This window comes from Poecilia reticulata, linkage group LG3, assembly GCF_000633615.1.
Source record: "Poecilia reticulata strain Guanapo linkage group LG3, Guppy_female_1.0+MT, whole genome shotgun sequence".
NCBI classification, from domain to species: domain Eukaryota; kingdom Metazoa; phylum Chordata; class Actinopteri; order Cyprinodontiformes; family Poeciliidae; genus Poecilia; species Poecilia reticulata.
Genome location: NC_024333.1, coordinates 29,273,393 through 29,289,015, shown reverse-complemented (window position 1 = coordinate 29,289,015; position 15,623 = coordinate 29,273,393). Strand labels below are relative to the sequence as shown.

Below are 15,623 nucleotides of genomic sequence, written 5' to 3'. Positions count from 1 at the left end.
ATCTTTTACGACAGTGATCTATCTAAGCAAACTTCATATTTTGCAGAAGGACTGAAAGTCAGTATATATAACCTGTGAGTGCATATTTCTGGCTTTTGCAAGAGGTTTGACATTGATTATAAACTCATGATAGAACGGTAAGATTTTCTCGCAGATTAAGTCATTATCCATTATAAACTAATTAAAGATAACATTTACTTTTAGATGGTTTCTACAGCCTTCGAATGTATTATTATTTTTCCTTGTGCGTTTGCATTATGCACGGTTTCAAATAAATATATTTTTGTGGAACATTAATAACTATATTTAATTATTAAGTATTAAGCTGTAATGCCATTATTATTATTTGGAACAACGACAAAGGATTTATTGTAGTTTCTATTATATATTACAACGGCCTGCCATAACCAGCGTCTGAGTTGACTGCAGCATGCTGTGATGCCACTTACCGGATGAACAGTTGTTTCACGTCAAAACAATCCGGAAGACGGTAAAGCATGACGGAACTGCTGCTCAGCGGAGGCGAGGTCAAGGCGACGGTGATCCCAAATGTCCATAGAAATATAATCTGCTAAGCCTGTGAGTTATCATGTGCAATAGGTGTCGGCAATTCTCTGCTTTATGAGCCAGGACTAACACGCTCCAGTGTTACTGCAGGTCCATGCTGACATAGCGCAGCTTTTCCAGGTGTCCGAACTGGTGTAGCTCACCGTAAACAGGTCCAGCGACATCATGGGGAATGGAATGAATAAGGTCAGTTGTGCTTTTGCTTCCCTACTCAGGAGTCATGCTGTTTGTGGTCCCTCTAACGTGGCTGTGAAAAGCCTTCCTGATCTGTCCAGATAGTCTGTCAAGTCACTGTCAGTCAGACTGAGCTGATCGTCTGTCGAGTTAGACCTCCAAGGAAATGCAAGTTAGATATGGAGTAGACCTGTCTGGTATTTTGGAGATTCTTTAATGATTTCTAATGTCAATGCTTGTATTACCTCTTMACATAAACCATTACTGAAACTCATTTGTGATCAAAATGCATTTGGTAAATGCTAACTGATTATAGCAAGGCTCAGATTGTTAGGTAGGGGGCGCTGTTGCAGTTACTCTTATAAATCCTTTTGATAAAAAAAAAAAAAAAAGAAGATAAATAAATAATATATCTGCCATAATGATGTGGAAAATACCTCACTCTTTGAAAACACATTCACTTCTTGAAATCCTGTTATTAGGAAATTTAGGTACATTTGAGGAGATGATAATACTTAATGACACACAATGGGGAATATATATATATATATATATCTTCACTGCTGAGAGGATATTAATGTTTATTAACGTTGGAATTCACCATTTTCTGAGGCAGTGGTGACCGTTGTGGTCCAGAAGCAGCACTCTGGTGCCACTCATCACTTTGCACTGCATGGCCGCTCCAGGCCTTGTATGGCTGTGAGGACATTGCTAAGTTCTTAAGCCTTAAATCCAGCCTTGTCTGACCCGGAACGAGCAGAGTTCTGGTCTCTGAGTTGGAATGGATGAATGAGTGAGTGATTGTAATGCAAGATGTCTGCGTCTGTTGCTTCGCAGGTTGTCGATGGACTGTACCTGGGCAACATAAGAGGTAAGACAAACGTTTCAGAATATGTTAACGAGGTTAAGTGTAAGCATAAAGAACAGACAGAACATGTTAGACTTTCAGTCAGCCTAAATAGGCTATTAGTATAGCCTATTTAGGATTGTTTCTTATGGATCGATGCAACACAGAGTCTTCCATTAAATCCTTTTTTTTTTAAATATTTAGTTTTATGTCAGTGTCAGTGGGTACTTTGGAGCGTACTTCCACATTTAAAAGCACTAGTAATTTGTATGCTCTTTGTGGTTAGTAGCACAGAACAAACCGACAGTTAAGCTGCATCAAGCTGACATCTTTTTGTGGCCGCTTTTGCAAACTGATTTCTGTTTGTGTTTCATTGGAAGGATAAGTAGCATGTAGAAAGAGTTGCTGATGAGACTGCAATAAGAATCAGTAATCATGTGAGTGTTATGATAGCTGGTTTGGCTAGACGCACACCCTCCGCCCAGCTAAGCTGGCATTTGCATTTCCACTAATTTTAGCTCCTCCGCCCGATTGCAGTGGCACCACATCTAAAATTAGTCCTGCTGACGGGATCAAGTGATCAGAGGACTAACTATTGCAAAGAGCCTGTTCTCAGCTCTGTCTCAATTTGAACCTTTAGCACCGCTGCTCAGAGTTATCTTTATTCCGTGTAAAATATTAACCCAGAAGTATGCATCTTCATTTTTACAACCTTTCATCTACAGTTGTGTTTAGGTGTGGAGCGTCACAACAGTTCTGTTCATTTCAATGGGAAAAAAGACAACAACAAAACAAACAACAACAAAAAAAAAGCAGCTGTGGATGAAGCTGAATATTGCCAAAAAAGTGAAGATGTTGCGTTTGAGATGCAGAACTTTGGTATCGAGGCAAAACACATTGCCTATCCAAGTCTATAGTTTGAATGTAAAMTGAGGAACTAAAATTATTTACGGGCATTTATCAAGTAAGAAGGTGATTGTCTGATTGGGATAAAAATAAAAATAAAAACTCTACAATTCTGGCCACAATCTGACAGACACTGACAATAAAAGCTTGAGTTGTCAGTGTTACAGAAGTGACTATTTTAATCTGGCTGTATTATGACAGCAGCATTACAGTCTCAGCCATCAATGCGTATGCTGACCTAATCTAATCCAGCTCTGGAGCAGTTTGTGTACCGAACTTCAGAGCCACCATACACTGATGATCTGATGTTACAGCAAACAGCAAAATAAGAAAAAAAAACCCACGTTGAGTAATTACAGAATGCAAATATTACAGAACATGTAATTGATTCAATGACGTCTTCTTATCTTGATAAACTATCAAACCGTTGATCTGTAATAGCTTCGAGCAGAACAATTTTTTTTTTTACTTGTTTTTTGATAACCAGCTTGCTTGGAGTTTTTTTTTTTAAGATTCAGAAAAATTGAATGTAATAAAGATTAACCTCTTTGCTGTTGCAGGAAGACGACAGTTATGTACACTAAACATGCAGAACAGGTTGCCGCATATTTTTACTCAATTGTCCAATTTTACAAAGAAGACCAGGAAACTGGTGGCACTGGATTTAGAAAGGAGGTGAAATATTAGCAGGAGCAGATGTGGGAATACTCAGACGGATCGTGCACTCTTTTTCTCTTGTGACCTCAATTGCAACATTTACACACATATTTGCACAAGTAATCGTTTTAGCCACTGTCTGAGTATCTTATTGTCTGTGGATGGAGTTCTGGGTCTTGATCCAGCCGTCACAAACAAAGGGAAGCTGTGTTGAACCAGCCTCTTTGCGCACCAGACATGTTTATACAGGATTTTATTTATTTATTTATTTATTTATTTATTTATTTATTTATTTTTGCTGCAAGATTACCCTGAAGAAATTCTTTTTTTTAAGACTCTGAGTCAGCTGAGATTATTGTTAGATGATAGCCAGTGACAGATGAATTCATACAACATTCTGTGTTGTGAAACCTGTTTCTACAAAAAAAAAAAAAAAAAAATCTGAAAAGTCTGTGAGGGTGTAATTCAATCCATTTAAAGCTCTACTTTTTTGTGAATATTCTCAGCCTGTCTTGCACATTTCGTTTCTGAAATTAGAACTCACTGTTGAGCTCACAACATGTAAACACAAGTCGAGCAACTGTTTGACTGATGCGTTTCTTGTTTTCTTTGTGCAGATTCGGAAAACAGAGAAGGTCTCTCCAAAAACGGAATCACCCACATCCTTTCTGTATACAACAACGCTAAGCCAGTGCATGAGGTTAGTGAAGAAACCAGCCGGGGAGGTATTTTTGGCTGTTGCGTGGTGTGTTTTTAATGCATCAAACCAGTGCTTCCTGTGGAAAATTTTATCTGGTGATTTTTCTAAAGGCTTCGGCCTCTTTAGAAAAGTGTAGTTCAGCCTGTCAGCCAGCAGGGGGAGCTAGTGATCTTCGGTTGATGTTAATAGAGCTTGTGACATCCACTGAAGTGTAAATTCATCAGTGTGTTAAAAAGAGGTTTAGTTTAACTAAAAATGCAAAGCTCGTGATACATAACCTACAACACGTTAAACAAAAGATTTATAACCAGCTTTAATCACAATCTGAATTCTGCATTTGACTGCTTTTAATCCTTGTTTTACAGGACATCACATACCTTTGCATTCATGCGGCTGATGCTTCCAGTCAGAACCTGTGAGTAAACAAGTGGGCTTATTATTTGTATGGTTGTTAGTGCTTGTTGTTTTTGTTTTGTGTGTGTCATTAAGACCGTTTCGGTCAATATTGCTAGTGCGAGAATCAAAAGAAAAGTTGATCCACCTTCATTGCTAAGAGTTCATTACTATTAATCTTCATATCTTTAGTGGAAGTTTTTTTTTTCCTGTACTGCTAAATTTAGCTCAAGTCAGCTTTATTTATAGTACGTTTTCAGGTTTAGCGTATTATGAAATTTTTGGAGGAAAAGACATCTTCACCTAAATGGGAACTTGAGGTGAAGGTAGCATATGCCTATGCCTCATTTTTATTTTTTTTAACACAAGCAAGGAATAGAAGGTGACTTAATAACTTAGAATAACTTATCAGTCTTATATTCTACACTCTATTGTTTTTGTTGACCCATTTTGAGCTAACCATCATCTTTTGAATGGATGTGTTCACATTTTATTGCACTAAATGGTCACTTCCTGCCCATGAGCTCTCCACTACCACACCTCACAGTTAATCTGAGATGTTTTTGTTCAGGGCAACAAGGTTGGTTTTCGCCTGGTTTTCACCAGCCTCGTTACTCTGGGTTATTATCAGACATCTAAAAGTTGTGATTGTTTATCTAAAGAAGACGCTATTTTTCCCGAGAGGTTTGTGGTTTATTTAGATGCAGTTTTACAAATCTAATTCGTATTACCGTGTTTAACTTTAAAAGAGACCAGAGGCCTTTTTAAAGTAACCACGCTCGGTGAGCTTCCTTCTCTCTCTTAACTTCAACATGCCGATGGAGGGCCTGTGCTGTCGCAGGTGGAAGCCTTCGTTTTGCAACTTCTCTGAGCATCTCACGCTCTGACCTCAGTGTGAACTTTACACTTCTGAAAAAGAACAGCCGCCGAATTGAATATTTTCAGCCGTTTTGTTTACGTTCATCTTCATGTCGCTTAGCAGACACTTTTCACCCTGTCATATTGCTTTGATGGAGACCCGGCATCCCAATCCGGGGCTCGACAACATGTGGCAGGTTCGGGGATCAAATTCCCAGCCTTACCAAAGATGGATAATCCTTCTGTTTCTGACGAATGGTGCTAAATATTTGTGACTCTGAAATTGTAACAGTCAGTAAATCGGTTCAGAAGCACTTACTCGCTCTTTTAATTTCTATTTGAGGTGCGAGGGGGAACTTTGTTTTGCATATGCTTCTGCTGCAACCTGTTGAATTAAATGCTTTCAGTATTTACTAAACAGGTAAATAAAGTCCTCATGTGGTTCATTTGAAATGTTCTGCGTATACCGAACAAAAAACAATTGGCAAGTGCTTTGCATGGTTGCTTTCTTTTTCTTTCCTCTATTACATCTATTAAACCGTCGTCTTTTGATAATTTTTCAAGCTTGAATGCTTAATATTCCAAACAGGTTTGTGTTGCTTACTCCTGAAATGCCTATATTTTTGACAGACTCAAATGTATCAAGACGATTGATCAGGTGAGCTAAAAAAAACAACAACAACAAAAAAAAAAACCTACATTGAATTTTCCAGCCAAAACATATATCCTCCGTCGAAAATGTCAGTATTATTTACCGGATACGTCATTTTTGATATGGGTGATCCAGGTCCCTCTTACTATTAATGCAGACCCTGCATTTATCGGAGGTAGAATTATAAGTTACAAGCTACACATAAGACAGAAAGGGATTGAATGTGAGGCGTCTCTGACCCAAACTGTGATCCTGTTCCAGAGAAGAAGAGCCTGAGAGGAAAGCGCTGCTTCTCTAGTAACGGTTAAACCGACCACAGCAGGTTATATCTTCTGTGTGCTTCGGAGGGAACGTCTGTGTTTTCAAGTGCCATCGGCAGCCATTGGCAGAGGCATGAGCTGCACCTCCACTCTCGGCAGCAGCTACTATCACAACACATTAGTCATAGCAGTAACATGTCCTCCTATCAGCTCTGTGACTTCATATGACACTGTTTGTTTTAACTCATAATTAAACACCGCGCTCAAACAGAGGACACAAAAAAAAAACAAAACATAAAAAACTTTGGTCTTGGTCAGCAGTTGGAGCATTAGTGAGCCGTCTTCGTTGTTGCAGTGCAAACTGATGACTGATTTTGAGATCAGGGTGAGAAATGCTCGACTTAGTGCTCTCTGTTTAGAGCTCTGGGCTGTGTAATTTATAGGGTGTTGGTGATGTTTCTGCCAGAAGAGTCGAAGTGTCAAGAGTGACTGAATACGTTCCAGAAGAAGCCCTGACAACAGAAAAGCATTGATTCTGCTAGGCAAAAAAAAAAAAGAATCTCAAAGCAGCAAACTTTCTCCGTTTTAACTTCAGTTTCAGCGTTAGTAGAGTCAGTTATCTGGGAACTCGCTTGAAGTAGAACTCTTAATGAGATTTTAACTGTTGTGGCCGTTTGGCTGTTCTTGATTGGGCCAGGTTGGGGTGTGGATGTCTGACCTCCACTGTCGCAATCAGGCGTCCTTCCCTCCGGCAGCAGAGGAAGGAAACCTCCCAGTGACATCTGGCTGTTTGCTTCGACCACCCAAGGCTTTATAATAAACCCCCTCTGTCACAATCACTGGTCTGACTGAGGAGAGGAGAGGGTGAGGCCAACCGCCGTCCTGCCTTGCTTGCCATCACACGGGGGCCCCTACGGTCAGACCTGATGTGTGATGTGTTCTTATGTGTTCAGTACATGACAGAAAACTGCATTAATGGTGTCTTGAGTGACAGCTGCACTGCAATAACAGCTGCTCTTTGTGCATATTCTTCTTCTAATACAGCCTGCAACGGAAGTTCATCTTGTTTTTCGTGAGCGTTGGTTTTAATGCACAGAAATCACAGACCATGAAGGCATCGACTGATTTTCATCAGCATTTGCATTTGTGCAAGTCGTCCCCAAGTCCAAACTGGTTCCAAAACTAAGCAGATCATTGTAATTTAAAGGGGGGGAAAAAAAGGAAAAATCAGCACAACATATACCAAACATACCGCAGATTTGCAGAAGCTCATTTTGCATTTCAAACATACAGCAACTTCTATCTGCTCCGGCTCAGTTTTTGCCCTTTTTTCTGTCTTCTTAAAACCTCAAACTTCTCTGTCACAAGTTAGTTTTCCGCACATTGAACGAGTGCCGCCGGAAACCTCTGTGCTAGACGAATGGAGCGAAGTGCTGAGGGAGACGTTTTAAAGAAGGCTTTGGATCTCAAGGAGGAGGGAGGAAAAAAAAAAAAAAAAAGCGACAGTCTATTTTAGCGACAGTCTGTTAGTGAGTCTGCTGTTGAGTAACCAGCATCTGCTCCTCCAGAGACGCCGTTATCAGCCACGCACTTCTCGATTATGCAAAAAGCGAAAGGATATCATCGTTTTCAGACTGAATACACAAGATGCCAGAGGAGCATTTTGTCACACAGCTACACCGGCTCTGTCCTGGTGCCACTTCACCAGGGGGTTGTATTTTGTTGTATTCATTTCAAAGTGATGTAATTTTGCACATAAAGAAAAGGTAGACGGTTACTTCCCTTCTCTATCCCCGCTGTCTGTGCCCTGGTCTACCACAAACTCTCTGTTTGAGCCAACCCAATGCTTCTCTCACATGTCATGAGTGGAAGAGTAGAAAGAGAGAGAAAAAACCCTCCTGATAAGCAGTTTCTTAGAAAAGACTGAAATCTATTAAAACAGACTCATGCTATGTTGTAAACCTCTCGGAGTGCATTTGTAGTTTCAAGTGTCGGAGTCAGGACAGCATTGTAATTTCTGAAACAAATTGGAACCGCTGGTCGCTCTGGCCCTTACGGGGGTGGAGGGGTTTCAGTTCAAGGTGTCTTTTCTCAGATCCCATTTAACGGAACCCATTTTTAGCTCCACTACCTGCATCGCTGACAAACAAGATGCTTCTTTCCCTTAATTTATGAGTGACTATATTTGGCTTGTTATTTTAGACATTATTGCATGTTGCGCAATTCCCATTTTTCTTCTTGGCAACATTTCTCTTGTGCTCCTTTTTGCAGACTGCAGCATTTCAAAGAGTGCATCGGCTTCATCCACCAGTGTCGCCTCGACGGCGGAGCCTGTTTGGTTCACTGGTAGGTTTTTAAGATTTGAGCAGCTTCCTAATGGTAGCTGAGCGTGTCAAGACTGCTCTCTAAATAAGGGTTATGAGAAAATCCCTTTCCAGATTAAAGCATTTCCAATAAGTGACTTGCTCTTCGGGTCTGAAGTTTGCATGCTGTCAGAATAGGCATGTGGGCCTTTTTAATGGTGCACATAAATTTTGCCATGGTGTTTTTGCTACACAAGCTTCTGGCAGAAACCCTGCTGCATTTGGAGAGTTCATTTGAATATTCCTGGCTCAGACCACTGCTGTTAAGAATAGCCCACAACATTTCAATGTCTCACATCAAAACCCAATCATTGTTCAGCTAGAACACCCCTTTGGGTCCCAGGTTTCCTCCATCTCTCACCTTAAACACTGAGTTTGACTTCAATATTGAAACTAAAACTGAAATGGAACTGASGTTATTTCTCTCAGTTGATCTGGTTTGATTAAATATTTCTATAAATAAATGAAATCTGTATGTGGTGTTAAGAAGCTTCTGATGGGACTTTTTGTGAGCCGTTGCTATGGAAGTTGTTTAGTATAATTGTGGCAACAGCTTCATCTACAATCTAGTAGGTTTCCATTAAAATATTCAATAATGTGCAGTGGCCTGATAAATAAATGAACTAAATGAAAATGCTTTAAGTGGAGTGAGAAAGATTTAGCTTTTAGCCCACAAAAAATATGTTTCAGGTTGTCAAAGTGTGGACACAGTTCCAACTCCTAAGCATGGTGGTGGTAACATCATGCTGAGGGTCTGTTTCACCAGCAGGGGCGCTGCTGCGCCGCTCAAACTGGAAAACAAGTTTGGGTTCAAAGCGAGAGATCAGTTCATTTAAATGGACTCAGTGAACGCTGCCATACAGAGTGATGAAATCCAGGATTACGGCAGAAACTTGTTGCTGTGTTGGAGAGCTGCAGCTTGCCGAGGGATTCTTAACCAGGTACCAGGAATAGTCTGTATGTATAACTTTGTGCCAGTCTGAATGCGATAAAGAACTCAGACGTATGCACCCCGTTTCTTTCTTTCTTTATTTTTTTAAGTAATGAAAGTAGTTTGCTGTATCATCATTCCAGTGCAAATGCTGCATCACTGAAACCCCGTGACAAAATGCTGGTTGCTGAGTTACACAGTTCCTGTGTTGCTGTAGTCTTGCAGGTGTGTCGCGCAGCACCACCATGGTGGTGGCCTACCTGATGACCGTCACCCACTACAGCTGGGAGGAATGTCTGACCGCAGTGAAGGCTGTTCGCTCGTTTGTCGGCCCAAACTACGGCTTCCAGGAGCAGCTGCAGGAGTACCAGAACACACGTGTCTCAGAGGTAAACCTGACGAACCCGAAAGCAGAGAGAGGCAAACGCTTTGATGGTCCGACTGTTGAAACTGATGCGGGTCTTTAGTTAAGATGTTTTCACCATCTTAAGAACTGCAGTAATTTAGCGCTCTGTAAATGGTTTCAGGTGTTAATTGTGAGTCAGTGCTGAGGCCGGGACAGGATGTGACAGATGCAGCCGTCACATGGAGACTGTGGTTAACCTGTCAACTGTTAATCGCAACCATCTCACACACACACACTTTGAGCCATCTCCCAAAATTGGTTAATTTCTGTCTCCTGCAGAGGACAACAAGCAGCTATGATTTGTTGCCCCGTAAAGGCTAGAGGTTAGAAATACATWCCAGTTCAATACATTCAAATATTACCAAAAAGTTCATTTGTTTCATTAAATCATTTCACTAAGATTAAATACATACAGACTGATGATTTCAAGACTATTAAGATTAGAATATTGACAATTAAAAAGAATTATACAGAAAGGTGAGGTTAATGAGAACCTCTGCTTGATACCTGCCTATTGTAATTTATTGAAAATGACTTAATTCAGACACTCAGCTGTATACTCTACATTTTTGTCTTAAAAATGTAGTGAAACAGAAATGCAATCTGTAAATTTCCCCGACTTCTTCAAATTTCAGATTTTAGTTTTACTTTGTTTTTGGGACGAAGAATTTTTCATAAGAATGCTTTGACATTTCTAATACTTTTAATTGGTTTTAAATCTTTGGGGTTTTTTTGGTTGTTTTTTTTTTTTTATCAAGAAAAATCTAAAAAGTGTGTCATGCATATAAAGTAGCTGAGAAGCAGAGTTAAGTTATAAAACAGTAATATATTACGCTATGAACAACTTACAAAACTCTGTTCACTCCATCATCTGAAAATGGAAACGGACACAACTGTCCACCTATCATGATGGGAGGCGACCAAGGAGAGTTATATTCAGAGAAGCATCCAAGAAGGCCATGGTGTCTCTGGAGGAGCTGCAGGTGACAATCTAGACTTTACTTTAAACTAAAGTAGCAGTTCTGTTTGTAGTTTGCTGCCAGCCAAGCAGGGATCAAACCAACCGTGTGAAAGAAGGTGCTCTGGTCAGACGAGACCAAAATTATTGACTTAAATAAATCACTTTGTGTGGTGGAAAACTGACACAGCACATCAAACTGAAACCAACATCACCACCGTGGAACATGGCGGTAGCAACGTCATGCTGTAGGAAAGCCTTTCTGCTGACAGGATAGGGAAGCTTGTCAGAGTAAAAACACTGTCGTACATAAAGGCCAGAACTACAGTGGAGTGGTTTAGATCATGATGTTAAAGTTCAAACCTAAATCCAAGTGAAAATCTGTGTAAAGACTTAAAAAGTAAAGTTTATTAGTTCATTTAAAACAGAGTCAATTTGCAAATTGACTCTAAAAGATGTTTTTACACCAGACTTAGTTTCCATCTTTTGTCCCTGAGCAGATAAGTTCATAAAACAGTGTAATATGATAAAACATACATTTAAAATCCCCATCTCTAATAACAATCACTGTAGAAAGTCATAAAATTACAAGAACATAAATAGTACTTAATGCTAAACTTCTGCTCTGAAAACTGATGCTCTCTGATGCTCTTCATTCAGTCTGACTGAGTTTAAGCTATTTTGTAGAGTAGAAAAATGCCAATAGTGGGGACGAGGTGGTTAATGGTGGTTCTACTAATTATTGACTCAAGCAGCTCAGTGCCAACCTTTTCAAGGTTTTATTTGTGGAAAATGTTGAAAACCCCACGTGGGATTTTCATTTCACTTTACAATTCTACAGTGCTTTACGTTGCTCATAATTACCAGGAGAATTACGAGACACTAGGGGTGTGAATACTTATGTAAGGCTCTGTATATCTGATCAAAGTAGAAAAATCCAAGTCAAAGTCCAGGAAAATTTTAAAGTCAATTTAAGTGCCGGATTCAAATATTACTGATGTACAGTTTGGTCCTTTCATCATATTCTCTTTAATTCATCTGAAGAATGTGATCCGTACTGAATAGATCACGTCCGACGTGAGCTTGAGGCGTCTGGCTGTTCTCAGCCTGTGTCTTTTGCAGAAGACACACAGAGTGTGTGATTCCATGACCGCGCCGTGTGAGAAGGGGAACTGCAGGGGGGTTTGCTTGGATTGCATTAGCCTGGGTACTGCTCATCACGTGTTAATCATTACTGTCAGCATTTTGCAACATAGCATGACTTAAAAAAAAAAAAAAAAAAAAAAAAAACCTCATTGTTTGAAAACGTTGCACTGATTTCTAGGATTTAAGAGGAAATGTGTTTTCTGCATCTGTGATTTTCCCACGTGTGTAAGGGAGAAAGTAAAGCCTCCACAGATGATTTTTGTAATCAAGATTATCCAATTAACAAGAACTTTTAATTATTTATCTAAACACGCATTTGTTTGAAAKTGTTTTGTTTGAGATCCTGCAGACCTGAGTAACCTTGAACGTTGATAAAGTTATCAGATCATTACAGTTTAACCAATCCCTGCCTTTGAACTGGATCAGTGTTATGATTAAAACATTTGGTAATTTTCCAGGTCTGTATAGTTGAGGAAAAAGGGAAATTAATCATGGAAAAATAGTCAATTTTCATTTTCTAAAGAACAGAAAGGAATTGTTGCTGTGTTTTTGCATCGCTTTATATTAAAATAGCATGCTTCCTCTTATGATTTCTCATTGTACATTAATTTTAACATAGTACCAGTCAGTATTTTTTTTTAAAAAGAACCATTTTACCATCTATGTGAGAGAAGCTTCTCTTCAAGTTAAACTAGACCTGTGGTTCCTAAATTGCACCTAAATATCAAACAAATCCCTCAAACTGATCGATAGACTTTTCTCCAAGCAAGAAAAAAGTCGGGAATCAAAATCAACAAACATGTTTTACAGAATCAGCATTTAGCCTGGGAGACTTTCTTCCTTATTTGACATCTATAACAGTTGTAGATTTTGAAAGAGGCCGGTTAACCCAGACGCCACAAAAGCAGCCGTCCATCAGCACGCTCTGACAGCCAGCCCATCAATTTAAGCATTATTATTATTATTATTATTATTATTATTATTATTATTATTATATTTTTTTTTTTTTTGTTATTTTATTTATCTGTGAAATCTTCTGATCTTAAGGCTTGACTACAATTTAAACAGATTCAGAGTTGAATGCCCAGAATCTTTTATTATTATTATTATAAATAAATAAATAACATTTAAATCTGGAGAACTATAAAATAAAATGTAGGAATCTTGTCAATCTGTTCCTGTTTTTGTTCAGAAGCTGCTGGGCTTGAGTTGTATCACTTTAAGCTTTTTGCCTCAGATCAACCAGATGTGACTTATCCTCATTATACTTTGTGGCTTTTGTGGGGTTATAAAATATTTCAAGATGACACATTAACAATTTGCTAGTTTCTCTTGATGTTATCTTTACTCTGGTTTCATCTCTTTTACAGCTGGGTTAGTGTAATGAGTCAGTGCTGTGATGTTTGGCTTTTTGGATGAATGTGAGAATGCTAATTTAAGGAAGATGAATGTATTACTTTCACAATGACTTTCACTTCCAATTTATACAAGTTGGTGGATAAATCCTGAATATCATTTGAACTTTTCTTGATGTTAAGGAAAGTTTTTAAAGAAAGGCTTATATATGTAATTAAAGCCATGTAAGCTGGACAGTAACACTAAGAATGAAAAAAAAGAATGAAAACAAAAAAGATTATGATCCTTTCATTTTTTTTAATTTTCACTCTTCTAACAGAATTCAAGTTCTACTGTTAGAAGTTTCATTCTTAGGTTATTATCTGTTATCTGAGGTATCTATTCAGCTCAGATGTTTGAAACATGGAAACAGTTGTTGCAACAGCACAATGATCCCAAAGACGCATCCAAACCGATTTTTGGAATGCATAGAACAGTGGCAACAATGGCATTTCTCAACCACGGTGATTTTTCTGCGTTCTTTAATATGTTAATATTGCATCGGATCAATAAAAAAACTATTTTTAAAAGCAAAAATGTGAGCTTAATGGAAAGCATGTTTACTACCTGCTTAGAGGTTTTTATTTTCAAAAGGTACTTTTGACAAACGAGACTCATCAGGAAATATATTTAATAAATATGATTGCACAACCCAACCAACCGTTTATGGCCAGTTGGATGTTGAGGGAGGGATGTATTGTATGTGTTGTATGTAGCCTTGGTGTATAATTTGGATGCTCTGTCGATTTGTGAAAAATCCATTATATCCATTATAAATGCATTTTCTTTTTTTTAAAAACATGACATTTTTATGTTGTGTTGTATTTCACTTTTGAGAAATACAACAAAAATGTTTTATTCACTATTTATTTTTCCTGAGCATGGCTCACCACAACATTATTTGAGGTAACGAGGGTCGTCATCGCTTGCTTCTTCTTATGTCTCCAGTACCGAGCTTGGCTTCAGTCCAGTTTTCGTCCCAGTCCGTTCAATGACCAGCAGGAGGTGGAGGCTCTGTTAAACCAGTATGCGGAGCAGCAGGAGAGCCAGGGCAGAGCGGTGGACCACAGCTGGATGAACCGCGGAGTGGACGCTGGTGATGCTGAAGGCGACGGCTGAAACTACGCGCTTCGTACCCAAATCTGCCCCCACACCGAATGCAACTTTAGAGTTTGGATTAAAGATTTTGTTTTTTTTATTTTTTTATTTTTTTCTGTCACAACTTTTTTAAGTTGTGGGTATTTATTTAGAAATGTGCTACAAACTTTAATTCCTTATATGACCGAGCACTGCCATTACTATGGTTTTGGTGACGCCTTACAATAAAACACCCAAGCACTTTAGCCATAATGAGTAACTTCCATGTTTCTTTCTCAACGTTTTTTTTTTTTTTTTACCATTGACTCAGCAGCCTTAAATCTGACTGATTAATGCTGTTTTGATTAAAAACTGTTTGTCTTTTTGAAAAACGAAATGCTCCAGTTCAGCCATAATGTCTTTTTTTTTTTTTTTTTTTACATGCATCCCTTCAGTTTTTCCAAAATAAACTATTTAACACCGTAGCTTGTAAAATCATCATGTGCACTGGACTGATGCATTTTTCAAGTGCATCTAATTAATATATAAAGAGAAAGATTTCTTTTATTTGGACACATTACACACACACACACACACACCAAAATGCGTTACCTGGACCCCACAGTGAAACTTCCGGATTTGGTGGAAATAAAGATGATGTGTAGTAGGACACAGTGTTGCACAAACTCCTACTTTCCCTGATCAGAAGGGAACTTTATGCTCCTCATCAGGCTGTAAGCAGGGAGAAAAAAAAAACAGTTAAACAATAAAAGCAGGAGTTAACATTTGGTGGTAGATTGCTTTAATTGTCCACAATAATTTATGGTACCATAAACACATTGAAAATGTTTTAACATTTAGGAAATGTTGCTTGAAATAAAATGAGCTCAATGAACTTTGAAGAGTAATCACCTTTTGATTTCCAAACACCTGTCTTCATTTTACAGCCGCTTTGTAATGCAATTGTGGATTTTTTATTTCTTTTTAATGTTGTTAAATTTCTGTTCTGTTTTAATTATGTATATACGATTCATTTTATTATGTTTTATAAAGAAATGCAAAATTGCTAATAAATCTGAGGCTCTTGCAATGAGCGTTTGAGCCAAGTTGAATGATGTAATTCAAAAAGAACTGATAAGGACAATGAATCACATGTTAAACATTTACTTCCTTTTTTWAAAAAAATTAAATCTTAATCATACTATCCTTATTATTCATGAAATTCTTAAGAGATTGCAGACGTTTTAAGATGACATGCTTGTCTTTGATATTTTCAAATATAGCAGAAGGGATTCCAGAGCGGTTCGGAGCGAACAGCATTTACTCTCATACA

The 15,623-nt window shown here is 38.4% G+C and overlaps 1 protein-coding gene across 2 annotated transcripts; it reads left to right on the top strand.

Annotated features, from left to right (window-relative positions):
* The first annotated feature begins 422 nt into the window (after positions 1-422).
* dusp22a (dual specificity phosphatase 22a) lies at positions 423-15,402 on the top strand. Of its 2 annotated transcripts, XM_008405925.1 has the most exons (8): positions 424-579; positions 658-753; positions 1,579-1,612; positions 3,769-3,851; positions 4,217-4,266; positions 8,286-8,360; positions 9,526-9,697; positions 14,162-15,402. In XM_008405925.1, the coding sequence occupies exons 2-8, from the start codon at positions 733-735 to the stop codon at positions 14,330-14,332; spliced, it is 606 nt and encodes a 201-aa protein (XP_008404147.1). In that variant the 5' UTR covers positions 424-579; positions 658-732; the 3' UTR covers positions 14,333-15,402. The 2 variants fall into 2 exon arrangements, with proteins under 2 accessions (XP_017159283.1, XP_008404147.1); XM_017303794.1 differs by having other exon boundaries at positions 423-753.
* Positions 15,403-15,623: the final 221 nt, after the last annotated feature.